The following is a 15,746-nucleotide window of genomic DNA, read 5'->3' as shown; positions in this document are numbered from 1 at the left end:
TCAGGGAAACTACTCCAATGTAGGCTATCGTCAAGGTAGAGAACCTAGAAAAATATAATTTAAAAAATTTTTGTAGCCTGCCTTCCTCCTAAGATCAACTATACAGGCAGGTACAGATCCCCCAGCTGTGTGGATTGGACGTAGAAAGGTTTTAAGGGGCTTACACAGAAGAATGAAACTAACCATTTCTGGAAATACCGTTACCTTGTTCTAAGGCTGATTTGCCAGGGCCAGGAATGTGGGTTGGCCACGCACCCACCTACCACCCTTCCAGGACATTTCTTTGGCTCCACCTGGGGCTTCCCGCAATCGAATGAACCAGATGCTGCGCCACAAAGTGGAAACAAGAGTCACATTTCAAGAAGGGAAAGCAATTCTGTCACGCAACTCAAGAGAAATCAGTGGGCCACGGCCAAAAGCACTGAGGTTTTGACATCTCAGAGCCCAAACTAAATAGCGAGATCATTAATCACCTTTAAGGACATTTTATTCTAAGTTTCAAAAGTAACAGTAGACAGCACAGGACCTTCTCCTTTCAGGAAAGTCTAAGGACTTCTGTATTATTTGCAGGGGAGGGGGGAGGAGAGGGACTAAGCAGATTGGTAGAAATATGTGGTAGGGTGGGAGCTTTGTTCAGAGGACCTGACTGATACCAATTATTATTCTGACTCGACGTGACAGATCTAGGTTCCCGTCTTCATCTCCATCACCCTCCTCACCTTCTTTGTCATCATGATCGCCCCCTGAACCACATCAAGTTGACTGAAAATCATAGTTGTCATCTCTGCTAAAAGGCACTATGGGTATTTTTTTAATGTGAAGCTCTGTGTGTGCATATATGCATACATGTGTGTGTTTGTGTGTGATTGTGTGGAACAGAGCTAACTGTCCTGAACGTCTCTCAGCCAGCTTCTGGACAGGACTTCCAGGAGCTTCCTAAGACTAAGGCAGTGCCCCGGGAGGTGAATGACGTTCACTTGCCCGTACGCTCTATCTACCTCCTACCTTCCCACCTAGACAATAGGGGTCGTGCCCCATCTTTGGTACCCCGCACTAATGCCCAAACAGCTCCAGCCTCTAGAAGACTAGAGCATCTGGTGGTGGCCAAGAGCTGCCCCTGGGAAGTTACTGTACTTCTCCTCCATGGGAATCGAAGAGTGTCAGCCCAGCTGTGGTGCCCGTGGCAGGAATGTCAATTCTGTCAAGCAAGCAGCCTGTCCAGCATGGAGAACCTGGCCGCGATGAGGCAGCAAGGTGTTCCAGAAGGGGAAGGGCGGAGGATTGGGAGTGACCAGCTGAAGGGGAGGCACTAACCCCACTCAGGGCCTTTCAGATGAAGGGGCCACCAAGAGAGCTTCTACAGAACAGAGAAAACAGCCACTCAAGAAGGATTCAGCAGTTAAACTCACCCTAAATCCAGACAAGGAGCCAAGTGAAATCTTGCCCATGACCCTGGCCTCCCCTTCCTCCCCGCTGCTCTACCCAGGGGTGGCCCAAGTGCAAACCCTGCAAAGTAGCTCCTGTGCTCTACCCCGCCATACCCCAAACTCCTCCCCGACCACCTCTGCTTGCTTGTCTACACTGCCTTTGCAGCTAAAGCTTCTCCCTCCCTCGCTCTAGCCCTCCACATGGCAGACAAAAGCATCTGCAACCAAGCTGTGCAAAAGAGAAGTCCAGCCTGGTTTTCTGGAACCAAGACAAGTTCTCTTTGCGAAGACAGGTCAGGTCAGCAGAAAAGTAACACAGGGTCCAAATCGAAGCAGCTTACATCGTTCTCCAGAAGTACCCATGGATTTGTTATTCCAAACTTTTCTCCTTTCCCTGACCCAAGCTTCTTCCTCTCAGAAAATCTCAAGAGAAATGAGGAAAGAACCCAGACACGTTTTCTCTAAGTTCTGTGGGTAAGGTATGGGTCACGAATAGTAAGCGTAGGATAAAGATTTGGGGCTTAGTAAAAATGGACATTCCTTCTCACTGAATCCTCAGGATGGCAATTTGTAGGTTTACAACGTACATTATACGCTCAGCTGTTTCATGGTGTTTGTGCATTTTCTGACTTCTCAGGCACTGAAAGGGAGAGCTTTCGATCCAGGGGCGGGACTTCAATTTGCTTCTCAAGCATCCCCCGCGGGACACGGAGAGCTCAGTGAGAGCATCCCGAGGCCGATGGCATCACCTGTTTGCTCTTTTGGAGGACTGTGTATCTCCTTTATTTAAGGTGTCAGGGAAGGGGGACCCCCTAGTAAGTGGAGCCACCAGGAGGACAGATCCAAGAGGCCCGTGAGGAAGAGAGGGCAGCCCAGCTGAGATGCTCAGCGTTCAGCCCTCCTTCTGCAAATCCGTATCTGGGAGGTGCTGCTGCATTTATGTGAGAAGTCATTTCCTTACACAGAGGAAGGCAGCTTACCACACTGAGGGATATCACAGTAGTCAAAAAGTTTCCTCGGATTCGTCGTGTAGCACCAAGGACCATTGACATCCCCATCAGGATTACGGCAGTACTGGGGGAAGAAAAAAAAAGACAGGTGTATAGGGCACCAGGCGCAGTGGGACAGAGAAGGGCAGAGAAGGTGTTGACAACACATCCCTGCTGTCTTTAGAAGATGAAAGGTAGCGTTCCCAGTTCTTTGAGGTGGGGAGCAAAGCTACTCCTGCTTTTGACTCGGCTTGTTCAAAGGAGCTGTGAGTGACTCCCCTGGAAGGAGGGGACCTGAGGGGTCCTGAGGGAGAGGTGACATAAAGGGGCCTCCCCTCCAGCAGCCTGTGTCAGGGGGCCTCTGGGAGAAAGAGAGAGAGGACCACGGGCCACGGCTGACTCGTCTTGTCCCCGGTTCACATCAGCCATCTACTCCCCAGTGACACCTGTTTCGCTCTTGCTTCAGAAACTGTTCCCAAGAACTGTGCACACTCCATGGGTCAAGCCACGGGGAGGCAATGTCTCCCTTTTCCTTTCCCATACGTACCCCCAAAGTAAACCTTCCCGTAGCGTGTGTGAGATTAGCGGAAACCCTACTGCGTGGAGTCCGCATGGCCCATCCATATCCTTTTCTAGAAAAATTTGACTAAAAGGTCATGAAGGTCATCCTTGACTAAGAAACTAGAAACAGCACACGGTACTAAAAACAAGCAGGGAATGTCCCAAACGCAAACAGAACGAGGAGCCCGAGGACAGCGGTCATGGGCACAGAGGTGTGCCGGCCGTGCAACCACGGTCGCCGAGCGGATGCCAGTCCCACGGAGGCTTGTGCCCCAGCTCCCTCCCAATCCCCTCCGCCGCCACCAAGGCCTGGTCTGGGCTGACTTGCCGTGACACGGGGCCAATTCTGCTTGCAAAGATGGGTCAGCAAGAGGCAAAATAGAGTTTAAGTCAAAGCGGCTTACGTTCTTCTCCAGACCTGCCCGTGGGTTTGTCTCCGGGGTGAAAATACTGTGTCTGTGGGGCTCCTGGGCAGCCCACTCCTGGCAGGGGACGCCCAGAACCGTGGTGGCCTTCTTGCCCCGGTACCCTTTGCCGTTCCCGAACATGCAGTCTGTGGGAGGAAGGAGAACTGGACGGTGACTTGTCCGACACAGACCCAGGACGCTGGGGAGCCACGGCAGCCGCACTAGGACTCTCAAATGACAGTCTCTGGGGTCCCAGCCTGAGAGCCCAAGTTACCAGAAACGCTACTGCCTGGGAAATAATCGCAAGGCAAGATGTTAGCGTGGAAATTCTGACTGGGACACGAAGATCGTCACTTTGATAACGAGCTGAGTGGTAAGACAGAGCCCCCGGAGGAGTCACCTCAGACAGACACCGCCGGGACCTGCCGGGTGACCCGCGAACGCCTCACCCTCAACATGGGTGGGGTAAAAAGAGCAAATGGAAGAGAATTTTTATAAGATAGTATTTTGGCTAGAGCTGTGCTGTGAGTTTCCACCCTTTGGGGTGAAGGGGCTCACAGAGAGACGACTGGGGTTCCTTCTCCAAGCCCATCCCTTGCCCCAACCTAGGGAAAGGGGCTTCCCCAAGACCCCTCAGAGAACATGGTGCGGGTCCCCTAGGGGACCCAGGGCACCAGTGCTCTGACGGCCATCTGGAAAATCCAAAATGCAAACGCTGGGTCGGCTAACCTCTCTGCCAAGGGCGGGGGCTGTGGTGGGCGGCCTGCAACCCCGGAGCTTGCCAGGACTGGGGTAAGGGGGTTACCCACATGCCAAATGTGGGGCAGGCACAGGGGAAAACCATGGCGGGTCGTCCCAAGTCTTATCTAGGGAGGACACCCAGATGGGCACGGAGCACACAGTCTCACCAAGAGAGAGAGGAAAGAGATTCCGCACGTTCAAAACCAAATCCACCATTTCTAGTTCTCCACAGGGGAGGCAAGGATTTAATGTTCTAGCAGATTCCCGTGCCGGCCCGCGCTGCCGTGATCAACCTCTCCAGCCACTCAGGCTCAAATTGAAGCCATCGCTCAGAACCGGTTAGTTTTCAAGTTCTAAAAATGCAGCCCACCCACGTGCCACCAGCCGTCGCAGCTCTGGCTCCCGATGGCACCCTGAGGCTTGTCTCCACGTGGCAGACCCTCTGGGGGGGGAGGGGCTCTCCCTCCATAACGTGGTCCACCCCTTATCATCCTGATGCCCACGTGTCTACAGGTCTGGTCACAGATTTCCCACCTGATTCAGAAGGGTCATTTCCACTCGGAGCTTGGGGCACAGTCGGGGAGTTGGTGTTGGTGTTACTCTCTTCTGTGTCTAAGCACTTTTTCAAGTTACAGAACTCCCAGCGGACAGATGGGTCAGTGGTGTAACACCAGGGGCTTTTGTCACCGTCTGGATTTCTGCAGTAGTTCATGGTCAAGCCGCTGTAAATTCCACAACACAGGCCATGAGAAGTGGAGAATCTTCTGGGGCATCCCCGTACCCGCACATTTTGTTATAACAGAGGGTTAATAAGTGACTTGGAAATATTTCCATTAAAGAGACCATGGGTACCAATTTTTATACAATGTGACAAACACAGAGGGTTCTCAGCTTCTGAACAACTGGGGACATTTAAAACAGATTCTAATTTTTACTTAAAACATCAAAAGTAGTATGTGCTCCATATAAAAACTGAGATAATATAAAAATGTGTAAATGAAAGTACCCAAATGTCTTCCTTTCCCTCGGAGTGGGACATACATTCCCCAGGGATGACCAATATTGAATTTAAAGTGCACGTTTTACATTTTTTTTTCTACGCACGTTCATCTCTCTCTCTCGCTCTCTGTATGAGTACACAGAGCTGTGTAAGTTGGAATTAAAACTTAGTTCCCTGAGAAGGACTGACAGTGTGATGATGCTCTCAGACCACTCCCCTCCATCCACTGACCCCCAACATTGCTAAAATGCTGTGCACTTAGCATGAAAATACTGTAAATATCCCATCAGGTAGGTTTGGGCTTTGAAAGACTTATGGAAGCTTGCCTGGGAAACCAGCTCCTGGGCAGGATGTGTTTCTGAAGGACACCTTCCGGGGAGATGAGGGGATGGGGAAGGGGAGGGAGGGGGGAACACGGGGAATCCAGCCTCCCCTCACTCCATACCCCACCTTGCTGCAGCCACATAGGATGGAGGAATGCAGATGACACTAAAGGAGGAAGAATGGGAGATGTGTGGGTGCACAAGAGGGGCTGAGAGCTTACGGGAGACTTGCCTCTTCTAGAACCTCATATAGGTAGACTCACATAGTGTATACTCTTCTGGTCCTGGCTTCTTTCCTCAGTGAGACTTCTGAGCTTCATCTGTGCTATTTGAGAGTATCAGTAGCTTGTTCCTTTTTATTGCTGAATAGTATTCCATTGTATGAATACACCCCCAACGACTGATTCACTTTCTTATTGATGGACCCTGAATCAATCTTCAGTTTTGGGCTATTATGACTAAAGTTGCCATGAATATTCTGGTAGGGATTTTTGTGGACCCATGTTTTCATTTCCCCTAGGTCAATATTCAGGGACGGAACTGCAGGTATTTTAGGGTACAGCATGTGTCTGCTTTTGGAATGTTCTTTTCTCTACTTGTGTATCTTTCTGCCAGTACCTCTGTGTCTTGATTACTGTACTTTTATAGTTAAGTCTTTGAATCAGGGTGGGTAAGTCCTCCCTGATAGATTGTTTTGGTGAGTCTAGGTCCTTTGCATATAGATTTTGTTTCTTTTTCCAGAAAGAAAAAAAGGGAAAAAAAAAAGCTACGGGAATTTTGCTCGAATGTAGTCTGAATCCAAAATCCAATTTGGTAAGAATTAGTATTGACTCTTTAAAGCTGTAAACAGTCTATCTTTATTTAGATCTTTTAAATTTCTCTCAACAGCATTTTATAGTATGTAGCATGTAGTTCTTGTACACACTTTGTTAAATTTATCATTAAATATTCTGGTTTTGATACCACTGTCAATGATATTGTTTTAAAATTTTTCTTTTCTAACTAGTAATTTCTGGTGTACAGAAATACAATAGATTTTTGTATACTGACATTGTATATCCTTTTGTATCTTTTGATTTTACAAAATTCACTTATTTGTCCTTAGGATTCTGTATCTATGTTGTCTATGAATAAAGACAGATGTACTGATTCCTTTCTAAACTTCAGGCTCTTTATTTCTTTTCCTTGTTCCCAATCTTATAAAGTTTTAATCTTTCCTTATTAATATATTAGCTGGAAGATTTTTATAGATGGTGTTGATCAAACTGAGGAGGTTCCCTTCTATCCCTAGTTTGCTAAGACTTTTTAAAATCATGGATGAGTGTTAAATTTTGTCTAACGTTCTTCTTTATTCATATAACCATATGACTTGTCACTTTCATTCTGTTAACATGTTGTATTAAGTTGATTGTTGGTAAATGTTAAAACAACCCTGCATTCAATTCACTAATTTTTGTTAAGTTTTTTTATCTACATTCACAACAGAAAATACTCTAGTTTCTTGCAATAGTTCTTGTTTACTTTTTGTATCTCAGTTTTTGGGGCCTCACAAACTGAGTTGAGAAGTATTCCCTCCTCTTCCATTCTCTATATTGTTCCCTTCTTAAATATTTGATAAAATTTGAAAATTCTACTGGTTCATTGAGCTTCTTGAACCTGTAAATTTATAATCTTCTTCCTATTTGGAAAAATTTTAGCCATCATTGCTTCAAGTATTTTTTTCTGTTTCAGTTATTTTTTTCTCCTCCGGGGACTTGATTCAAACATATGTTAGACCTTTTGATATTTTTCCAGAGATCCTTAAAGTTCTGTTTATCTTCTTTCAGTCTTTGTTTTGATTTTGTGCTGCAGGTTGTACAGCTTATACTGTATTATTTTCAAGTTAACCTTTTCTTCTGTCATGTCTCACCTGATTGGAAGGCCATCCAATGAATTTTTCATTTAAGATATACTTTTTAAAATCCTGTCTTTTCCATTTGGCCATTTTATAGCTTTCTTTTCTCTTTAGAACATCCAATTTTCTCTTTTATATTCATATTTTCCTTTAAATCCTTGAATATAATTATTATATCTTTTTAAATTTCTGGCTGCTAATTCCATCATTTCTATCATTTCTGGGTCTGCTTCTTTTGAGTGATTTTTCTCTTGGCTCTGGACACATTTAATGATCTTTGTATGTCTGGTAATTTTTAAATTTGTGCCAAACACTGTAGATGCCACATGACTGAGTGACTGGATTTTGTTGTTTTCCTCTCAAGAGAGTTGAGTTTACGTGAGACAAACAGTTAATTTACTTACAGATTATTCTGATCCTTTTAGGATTGCTTCTAAGCTTTACTAGAAGCTGTTTCTAGAGCAGTAGAAGGTGTTTCTAGAGTAGCCTTTATTTTAGGAATACATTAATTCTACTCCTGAAGTGTGACTCTTTAAGTCTCTACTGAATGCTTATGGTATCCCATGAGGTCTCTACTCTCTGTCAGAATCTCAAATCTCTGAACACAGAGTCTCCCAATGCTGTGTAGGTTCTGTAATCCCTGTTTATCTCACCACTCTCAGTTGTTCTTTCCTCATTAACTGTTCTTTGTCCTGTGAACCTTGTGGAATCTCTCCCTGTGTGTGTGTGTGTGTGTGTGTGTGTGTGTGTGTACCTTTATATTCAGCCAAGAATTTAAGAAGAGCTGTGCATATTCTTTGAGCTCCTTCTCTGCACAGATGCTTTCTTATTATTATTTATTATTATTACCCAGCCTACAAAGTCCCAGCTGCCTCAGTAAGCCCAATTGTTAATTTGCTACTAGTAATTTATTTCTCCTTCTAAAAGTTCTCAGTCCTGTGATACCTGTTGTCCATCATATGGACAGCTTATCCCCTACATTTTATAAATGTTTATGGCAGAAATGCTGGTCTTTGCCCATCTACCTGCCCAGTTTGCCTATCAGCATCTGTGTACTTCCTGACACTCATCTGCCCTCCTGCTTTTGCTCTTCATGTCCTGGCAACTCATACCACTGTCAACAACTCATGCTCAAGACCCATGTGTCAATACAACTTAAGTGAAATGTACTAGATGATATACATTTTTTTCAAGTATATATATGTATCTGTGATCCAATGACAAACACATACTTCACTTCAGAGGTTGCAGTTTGGAATGATAAAATCCCACAATTGAAAGATTGTACTGATCCTTAGCAGGTGCTGTGGAATGGTACCGTTTCTAAGTTTTTGGTCATTTGTTCTCCTGAGCTTTCCGCTAGCACGTACTCAACACCTTTATACATCTCCTCTTTCTCTCACAAAAGTACCAGGAAAGATAGCCAGTCTCTAACTTCTCTTTTTTCAGAGCTTTTGCTCAAAAGCAAAGCACCTAAGACATTTTGCCTCACATTCTGGAACCAAGAGAAATTTGGTTCTAAGAAGTTAGTTTAAAGCATGGACCTCCTCACAGAAATTTAGGTTGGCTATTGTTCCTCTCAAGGTTAAAAGCAAAGACATACGCATCTGGGAAGCGTTGTGGGGTCTTCTCATGTCGGTGCGGTGTCATAGACGACCAAGACTGACATTTCTTTCCTGTGATAGTAGTGGATGATGTGCCTCGGTAACTCTGTCCATTACCGTGGTAGCACTCCTGGACCACAGGAGTTTGTTCAGGTGGTACTGAAGCAGAAACAGAAGGTAATCAACTAAGTAATGACTAGAACAGAGATAGGTGAAGCAACTGATGACACCAACAGAACAGTAGTCTCTGGGAATTAACTCTGCTTTCTTTTCCATATTGGTAAGCAAATGGACTTGCAAAGAAAGCAATAGATCAATCACACAATAGAACTTTAGTCACCTAACTTTTCTTGTAAATATTTCACTTAAAACTCAGGGGAAAACACATAGGTCAGAGTGCTTATAATTGGAAATTGCACTCATGTGCAAGTTCCTGCATATGGATGTCTACTGGGTGTTCATGAGAACAACTGGGAAGGAGCTCAGAAGTACATTCAGTGGTGCAGGCTGCATGTAGCAATTGGTTTCCAGTGGGGGGCAGAAATGAGATCCTTTTGTGTTTTCCCACAAAAGGGAAAGCCTTTTCTTTTTCTCTTTCTTTTTTTTTTTTTTTAAGATTTTTATTTATTTATTGAGAGAGAGGCAGTGAGAGAGAGCATGAGCAAGGAGAAAGTCAGAGGGAGAAGCAGACTGCCTGTGGAGCTGGGAGCCCGATGCGGGACTCGATCCCAGGACTCTGGGATCATGACCTGAGCCGAAGGCAGTCGTCCAACCAACTAAGCCACCCAGGCATCCCAGAAAGCCTTTTCTTATATACAAAGCCAAAGCCTTAAGCTGTTGGAGGATGGGGCAGGAAACAGGTCTACATTCAAGAGTGCAGACAAAATATCCTTTGCTTCTCAGAGAGGGATAGAGGCAAAAATCTATTCCTCTAGAGGAGGAACCAGGAATTCTTTTGTGCCAAGATCCTTCACTGACACAGAACAGAAGTCTGCTACTCTTCTCCTTAAGAACCACCACAGAGACAAGTTAGAATTTAGTTCCATGGAAAGAGGTGGGAAGAACATTAAGAAAACACTGCCTTCAAAGCCCAACTGCATCGAGCCCATCTAAGACAGCAGGGAAATCAGGAAAGTAGAGACTGCCTACTGCCATCAAAAGATTAATACTGAGAAATAAGAAAGAGCAGTCTGTCATGAAAGTCTGGTTTAGAGCAAGACTGCTTTGTGGTGCAAGCATTCAGTGACTGCTGAAAATTGAGACTGACTTAGGAATCCTAAGAAAACTCTTGAGCACCCCCAAACAGTATGCAAAGGAATGTGAAGGAGTGTGAAGGGGAAATGAGGAATGTGATGCCTACTTTTAAAAAAAATGCAGTTCATCCACTGACTAGATTGACTTAATTACCCACACAACATGCTTACAAAAGGAGGGTTTCCATTTCAAAGTGGAAGTAATATTAACTGTAATCTCTGCTATTCTGCCATACATCATGTCCAGTATTTGATGAAAAATCAGAAGACATACCAAAAAAGAAAGAGAAATCAACAGAGTCATATTCAGAGATGACTACAGCAGACTATTAGAGACCATGAGGTAGCTATGATAATATGCTGAAGCATTTTACACCAGAGGGGAACGATATAGATGGATAGGTGAAGAATTTCAGCAGAGATGGAAACTATTAAAAAAAAAAAAAAAGGAAAACATGCAAATGCTAGAAATAAAAACCATGGTATTAGAGATGAAGAATTCCTCTGATGGGCTAATCAGCAGACTAGACACAACTGAAAAGAGAATCAGTGAATTTGAAAATAGGTTAATAGAAATTACCTAAACTGAAATGCAAAGAGAGAAAAAAAAAAGTGGGGGCAGAGAGTGCGACAAACATACAAGAGTAAGAGATAATATGAAAGGGTAATTGTGGTCTAAAAAAAGGAAAACCAAAAAAGAGAGAGCAAGCAAGCAGGGGAAAATATTTGTATAATAATGGCTGAGAATTTTACAAAAGTAACGAAAATCAACAATCCACAAATTTAAGAAGTTAAGAGAACCTCAAGCAAGATAAACATAAAAAATAAATAAATAGGGGTGCCTGGGTGGCTCAGTGGGTTAAGCCTCTGTCTTTGGCTCAGGTCACCATCTCAGGGTCCTGGGATCAAGCCCTGCATCGGGCTCTCTGCTCAGCTGGGAGCCTGCTTCACCCCCTCTCTCTGCATGCCTCTCTGCCTGCTTGTGATCTCTGTCTGTCAAATAAATAAATAAAATCTTTAAAAATAAACTAAAACAAACAAACAAACAACACATGAGGACACATCACAATTGAACTGCTAAAAACCAAAGATGATAGAAAGCCTTAAAGGCAGCCAGAGAAGAAAGAAATATGAAATACATGGGAACAAAGATAAGATTTCTGGTCAGGGGCACCTGGGTGGCTCAGTGGGTTAAGCCTCTGCCTTCGGCTCAGGTCATGATCTCAGGGTCCTGGGATCAAGCCCTGCATCAGGCTCTCTGCTCAGCTGGGAGCCTGCTTCCCCCCCTCTCTCTGCCTGCCTCTCTGCCTACTTGTGATCTCTCTGTGTTAAATAAATAAAATATTAAAAAAAAAAGATTTCTGGTCAGAAGCTATTTAGAACAGAATATAATGGAATAACATTTTTAAAGTGGTAAAAGGAAAAAATTTTGAGCCCAGAATTCTATACCCAACAAAATTATTTTTTTTAACTGAAGGCAAAATAAAGACTTTTTTCAGACATACAAATTTGATATTAGCAGCATATCTGTACTACAAAGAAATGTTAAAGGTTAAGGTTTTTTATAGAAGGAATATGACACCAGACAGAAATTTGAATCTCCAAAAGGAAATGAAAAGCATAAAAAATGGTATACATAGATAAATAGATATTTTTAATTTACAATCACTTTGAAATGTGACTCTTCAGGCAAAAATAGTATCAATATACTGTGAGATTTGTAACATAGTAGAAATAAGCTCTTTGAGAACAGTAGCAAAACACTTTGGAAGAAGGAACAGAAATACATCTAAGGTTATTACATTCATAGCATCACTTGAAGGTAGAATGTGCTAAGTTAAGAATGTATATTCCAAATATTAGAAAAAAACCCTAAAAACATCAAAAATGGTTTAACTAATAAGCAAATAGCGATAATAAAAGAATCAGAAAATACTGAATGAACAAACAGAGGCAGAAGAAGATTTAAAAAGGAACAAAGTTCAAACAGGACAAGTCAAAACAAGTTTTAAATCCAATCATATTAACAATTACATTAAATGCAAATGCTAAACATCTCAATTAAAAGGCTGAGGAAAGGGGCACCTGGGTGGCTCAGTGGGTTAAGCCTCTGCCTTCGGCTCAGGTCATGATCCCAGGATCCTGGGATGGAGCCCTCCATGGGGCTCCCTGCTCAGTGGGGAGCCTACTTCTCCCTCTCCCTCTGCTGCTCTGCCTGCTTGTGTCTCTTGCTCTGTCAAATAAATAAATAAAATCTTAAAAAAAAAAAAGTTAAAAAAAATGGCTGAGGGAAAACAAGATCTCATACAAACACTAGTGAACATAGAATTGCAAGCGCTATATTCTTCAGGAAAAGTAGACCAGAGCAGGCAGTATTTCCAAATACATTACATAATGATAAAGGGGGTCATTTCTTCAAGAATCTATTAACAATCCTAAATGTCCATATGCCAAAGAGAGTTCCAGAATAGATAAAGCAAAGACCAAAAAGATATGGATGAATGGACAGCCAAAGTTGGAGATGTCACTGTTCATCTCTGTAATCAGTGGAACAGAGATTTAAAAAAATAAAAAGAATAAGGATTGAGAAGAGCCAAACAATACTAACCCACCTGTCCTAACTGCCCTTTACAGAACACTCCACCCAACCCCAGCAGGGAGACATTCTTTCCAAGGGCACAGGGCACATTCACCAAGATGACCATATTCTGAACCTTAAAACAAGCCTCAGCAACGGAACAGAATTGAAGCCACAGAAGCAAGTCCTCTGACCAGAACAGAACGGAACTATAAGCAAAGCTACTGTGCATTGTGATCCCACGGGATGCCGAAGTGGAGAGCACACTGGGGCGCTCGGTTGGCTCTCACTCCCTTCTCTTACCTGCGGCATCCGAAGGCTCCGAGGCTAATGGAGGGGACTCACAGGACGGAATTCTGCAGTGTTCCCACCTCACCTCACTGTCGGTAGTGTAACACCATGGGGCTGATTCTCCATCAGGGTTGCGACAGTAGTTTTCAACCAAATTTCTGAAAAAGAAGTGGTCTTGAGTTTGGCTTTCCAAACAGGCTGAAAGAACAATGGTGCAAGCATGCTTATTCATGGTAAGACTGGGGATGTTATCCAGCCAATTCTGCAGATTTACAAAAACCTAATGACAGGTGCAAACCAAAGAGCAGTGGGATCCCACAGGGCCCACGGAATTATGGCACCGACGCTGTTTGCTGGTAAATGATGGGAATATACGCCTTAACTGTGGGTAGTCAAGCAAAATCAATCTTTTGCTGTGTGCTATGGGCTCTGCTCCATGCTGAAAGCACAACGGGTTATTTTCCACACCATTCCTGCCTCAAGGAGGACACACCAGAGCCCTGGAATTGAAGTGTTCTCAAGCCTCACTGTGCATTTAGCAGAGGGCTTCTCAGAACATACTGCTGGGACCCACTCCCGAGTTTCTGATTTAGTAGATCTGGACAGGACCCAAGAATTTGCATTTCTAACAAACTCTGCTGATGCTAATGCTGCTGGTCTGGGGAGCATTAGAGGAAAATCTTTGAGAATGAGTGTTAGAGGAAAATCAGTGCAAAACTTCACCTCCCTTGCCGATGACTTGGCCAGTTTTCATTCCAGAATACTTGGACGTGGGTTCCTCCAGGAATAAAACCAAGGCCTCATCGGTGGGATTTCACATTCCATTCAGCAGACAGGGACTGGGACCAGAGATGGACTTACTTGCAAGGGAAGTTTTCCGGGGTCCTGTTGTGCTTGTGAGGGGTCTGTTCACTCCAGCGCTGACAAGTATGTCCAGATACAGTGACGGACACCGTCCCCCGGTAGCTCTCCCCTCTGCCCTTCAGACACTGATATGTTGGGCCAGAGGAGGGTGGCGGTGTCGCTTGGGGGTAATACATTACAATGAATATTTTTACAGTGAAGAATGCGCAGACAGATGTTGTAGGGGAATGGATGCAGGGGGCATCTTCTGCTCATCCTCCCTTAGAATTTGGGACTTGAAAATTGTCTACCATCTCCAAAAGAAATGAACTCGGTAGAATCTTTGTTTATGAGATCATCTTATGAGGAACTCCTCCCAGGACAAGACCCTTGGAGCAGATGCTTCTTTCTCTATTTTCTCTGCTTAGTTCATCATACATGGTCAGGGTCACATAGACCAATGATACAACTTCCTTTGTGACAAATCATAAAGGACAGTACCCAACAACCTTCAGAGTCCCAAAGGATGATTATCAGATCAAAGAACAGGAAGCCACCATCAGGGTCTCCTGCATCTTTTTTTAACTTCTGACGTCTGTCCTTGTCTAAATGTTGAGTCCTTCGCTGCCAATTCTCACGGAAGGAAACTATAAAGTTGTTCCTTCCAAGTCTTCCTTAACGCTCTTCTCCTGCTACTTTCTCACAACTCTGGCTCACTGAAAAATTGCACATCTGGAGAAATTTCTTTATTTCTAAATAAAGCATCAGTTACAAGGAACTCTGATTGATAATGAGGTCTGTGTACCTGAAAGCATGGGTCTGCTGCCCTTTAGCACTAGAGAAAAGCAGGGTATCAGAGCTACTTCCCCCAAACCTACATTCAACTGTACTCAGCAGAGGCAGGAAAAACAACAACAAACACATGACCAGTAGGAGCCCCGATCAATTACCTAGAGTAAGTGCTTTAGAAAAGCAATCACCTCCCCCAGGACATGGAGGGCAGTTTTCAGGCACAGCATTTAAGCACTGACTCCAAGTTTGCATTTGTTTGTTTTTTGGGTTTTTTGTTGTTGTTTGCTTGTATGTTTGTGTTTATTCCAAGGAGAGTACAGGGGAGGATCCCAGAGCACTGGGTACAAACCATACTTACTGCAACGCGGGATGTCACAGAACTCCCAGCGTTTGTTGGGATCCGTGGTGAAACACCACGGGCGGGGCTCCCCATCGGGGTTGCGGCAGTAATTCATCTTCAAGTTCTTGTTCGGAAATCTGAATGGGCAAGAAGGATTTTAACAGCACTGAACATTTACATTTAAGTCCAGGAATCACTTCAAATGAGCAAATATTGAGCACCTGCTGTGTGCAAGGTACAGTCAGGCATCCAAGGAAATGACTGGATGTGGGCTCAAAGAGACAAGGTCTCATTAGAAAGATTAGCTCAATATTCTAAGGGCCCTTTAAGAGTTTACATATGCAAAAATCACAGAACTTTATCATTTTGGCCATACCGAAAATTAATGGAAGCGAACTCCGGTGATTTAGTTGGAAATGACGGCATTTTTACAACACAAAGTATTCACTGACCAGGGATAGTCATCTAATACCCAGTATGGTCAAGAAGCTGATATCTTCATAACTTAAAGGGATGGTCCTTCTTGTCTGCCAAATTTTAGCCCTGCCAGCCTTCCAGCTTAGAGAAACTGGGAGAGATAATTTTTTGTAATTTCTTTTTCATTTAAATTCAATTAATTTCATTTTATTTATTTTAATTTCACTTAAATTCAATTAATTAACATACAGTGTATTATTAGTTTCAGAAGTAGAGTTCAGTGATT

At 43.8% G+C, this 15,746-nt stretch overlaps 1 protein-coding gene across 2 annotated transcripts in view; it reads right to left on the bottom strand.

Moving 5' to 3' along the window:
- PLG (plasminogen) overlaps positions 1–15,746 on the bottom strand; it is a 37,517-nt gene that overhangs the window by 7,699 nt on the left and 14,072 nt on the right. For both annotated transcript variants that reach the window (XM_080805711.1, XM_080805712.1), the window contains exons 7-14: positions 15,062–15,180; positions 13,930–14,092; positions 13,081–13,226; positions 8,946–9,105; positions 4,660–4,847; positions 3,382–3,530; positions 2,408–2,501; positions 205–325 (exon numbers count right to left, since the gene is read on the bottom strand). In XM_080805711.1, the coding sequence (XP_080661837.1) occupies positions 205–325; positions 2,408–2,501; positions 3,382–3,530; positions 4,660–4,847; positions 8,946–9,105; positions 13,081–13,226; positions 13,930–14,092; positions 15,062–15,180 (1,140 nt within the window). The remainder of the gene's footprint in view (positions 1–204; positions 326–2,407; positions 2,502–3,381; positions 3,531–4,659; positions 4,848–8,945; positions 9,106–13,080; positions 13,227–13,929; positions 14,093–15,061; positions 15,181–15,746) is intronic.

The sequence above is a fragment of the Martes martes genome (assembly GCF_963455335.1).
Source record: "Martes martes genome assembly, chromosome: 6".
NCBI classification, from domain to species: Eukaryota; Metazoa; Chordata; class Mammalia; order Carnivora; family Mustelidae; genus Martes; species Martes martes.
Note: the sequence above shows the minus strand (reverse complement) of the source record. Positions and strands in the feature narration are given on the sequence as shown.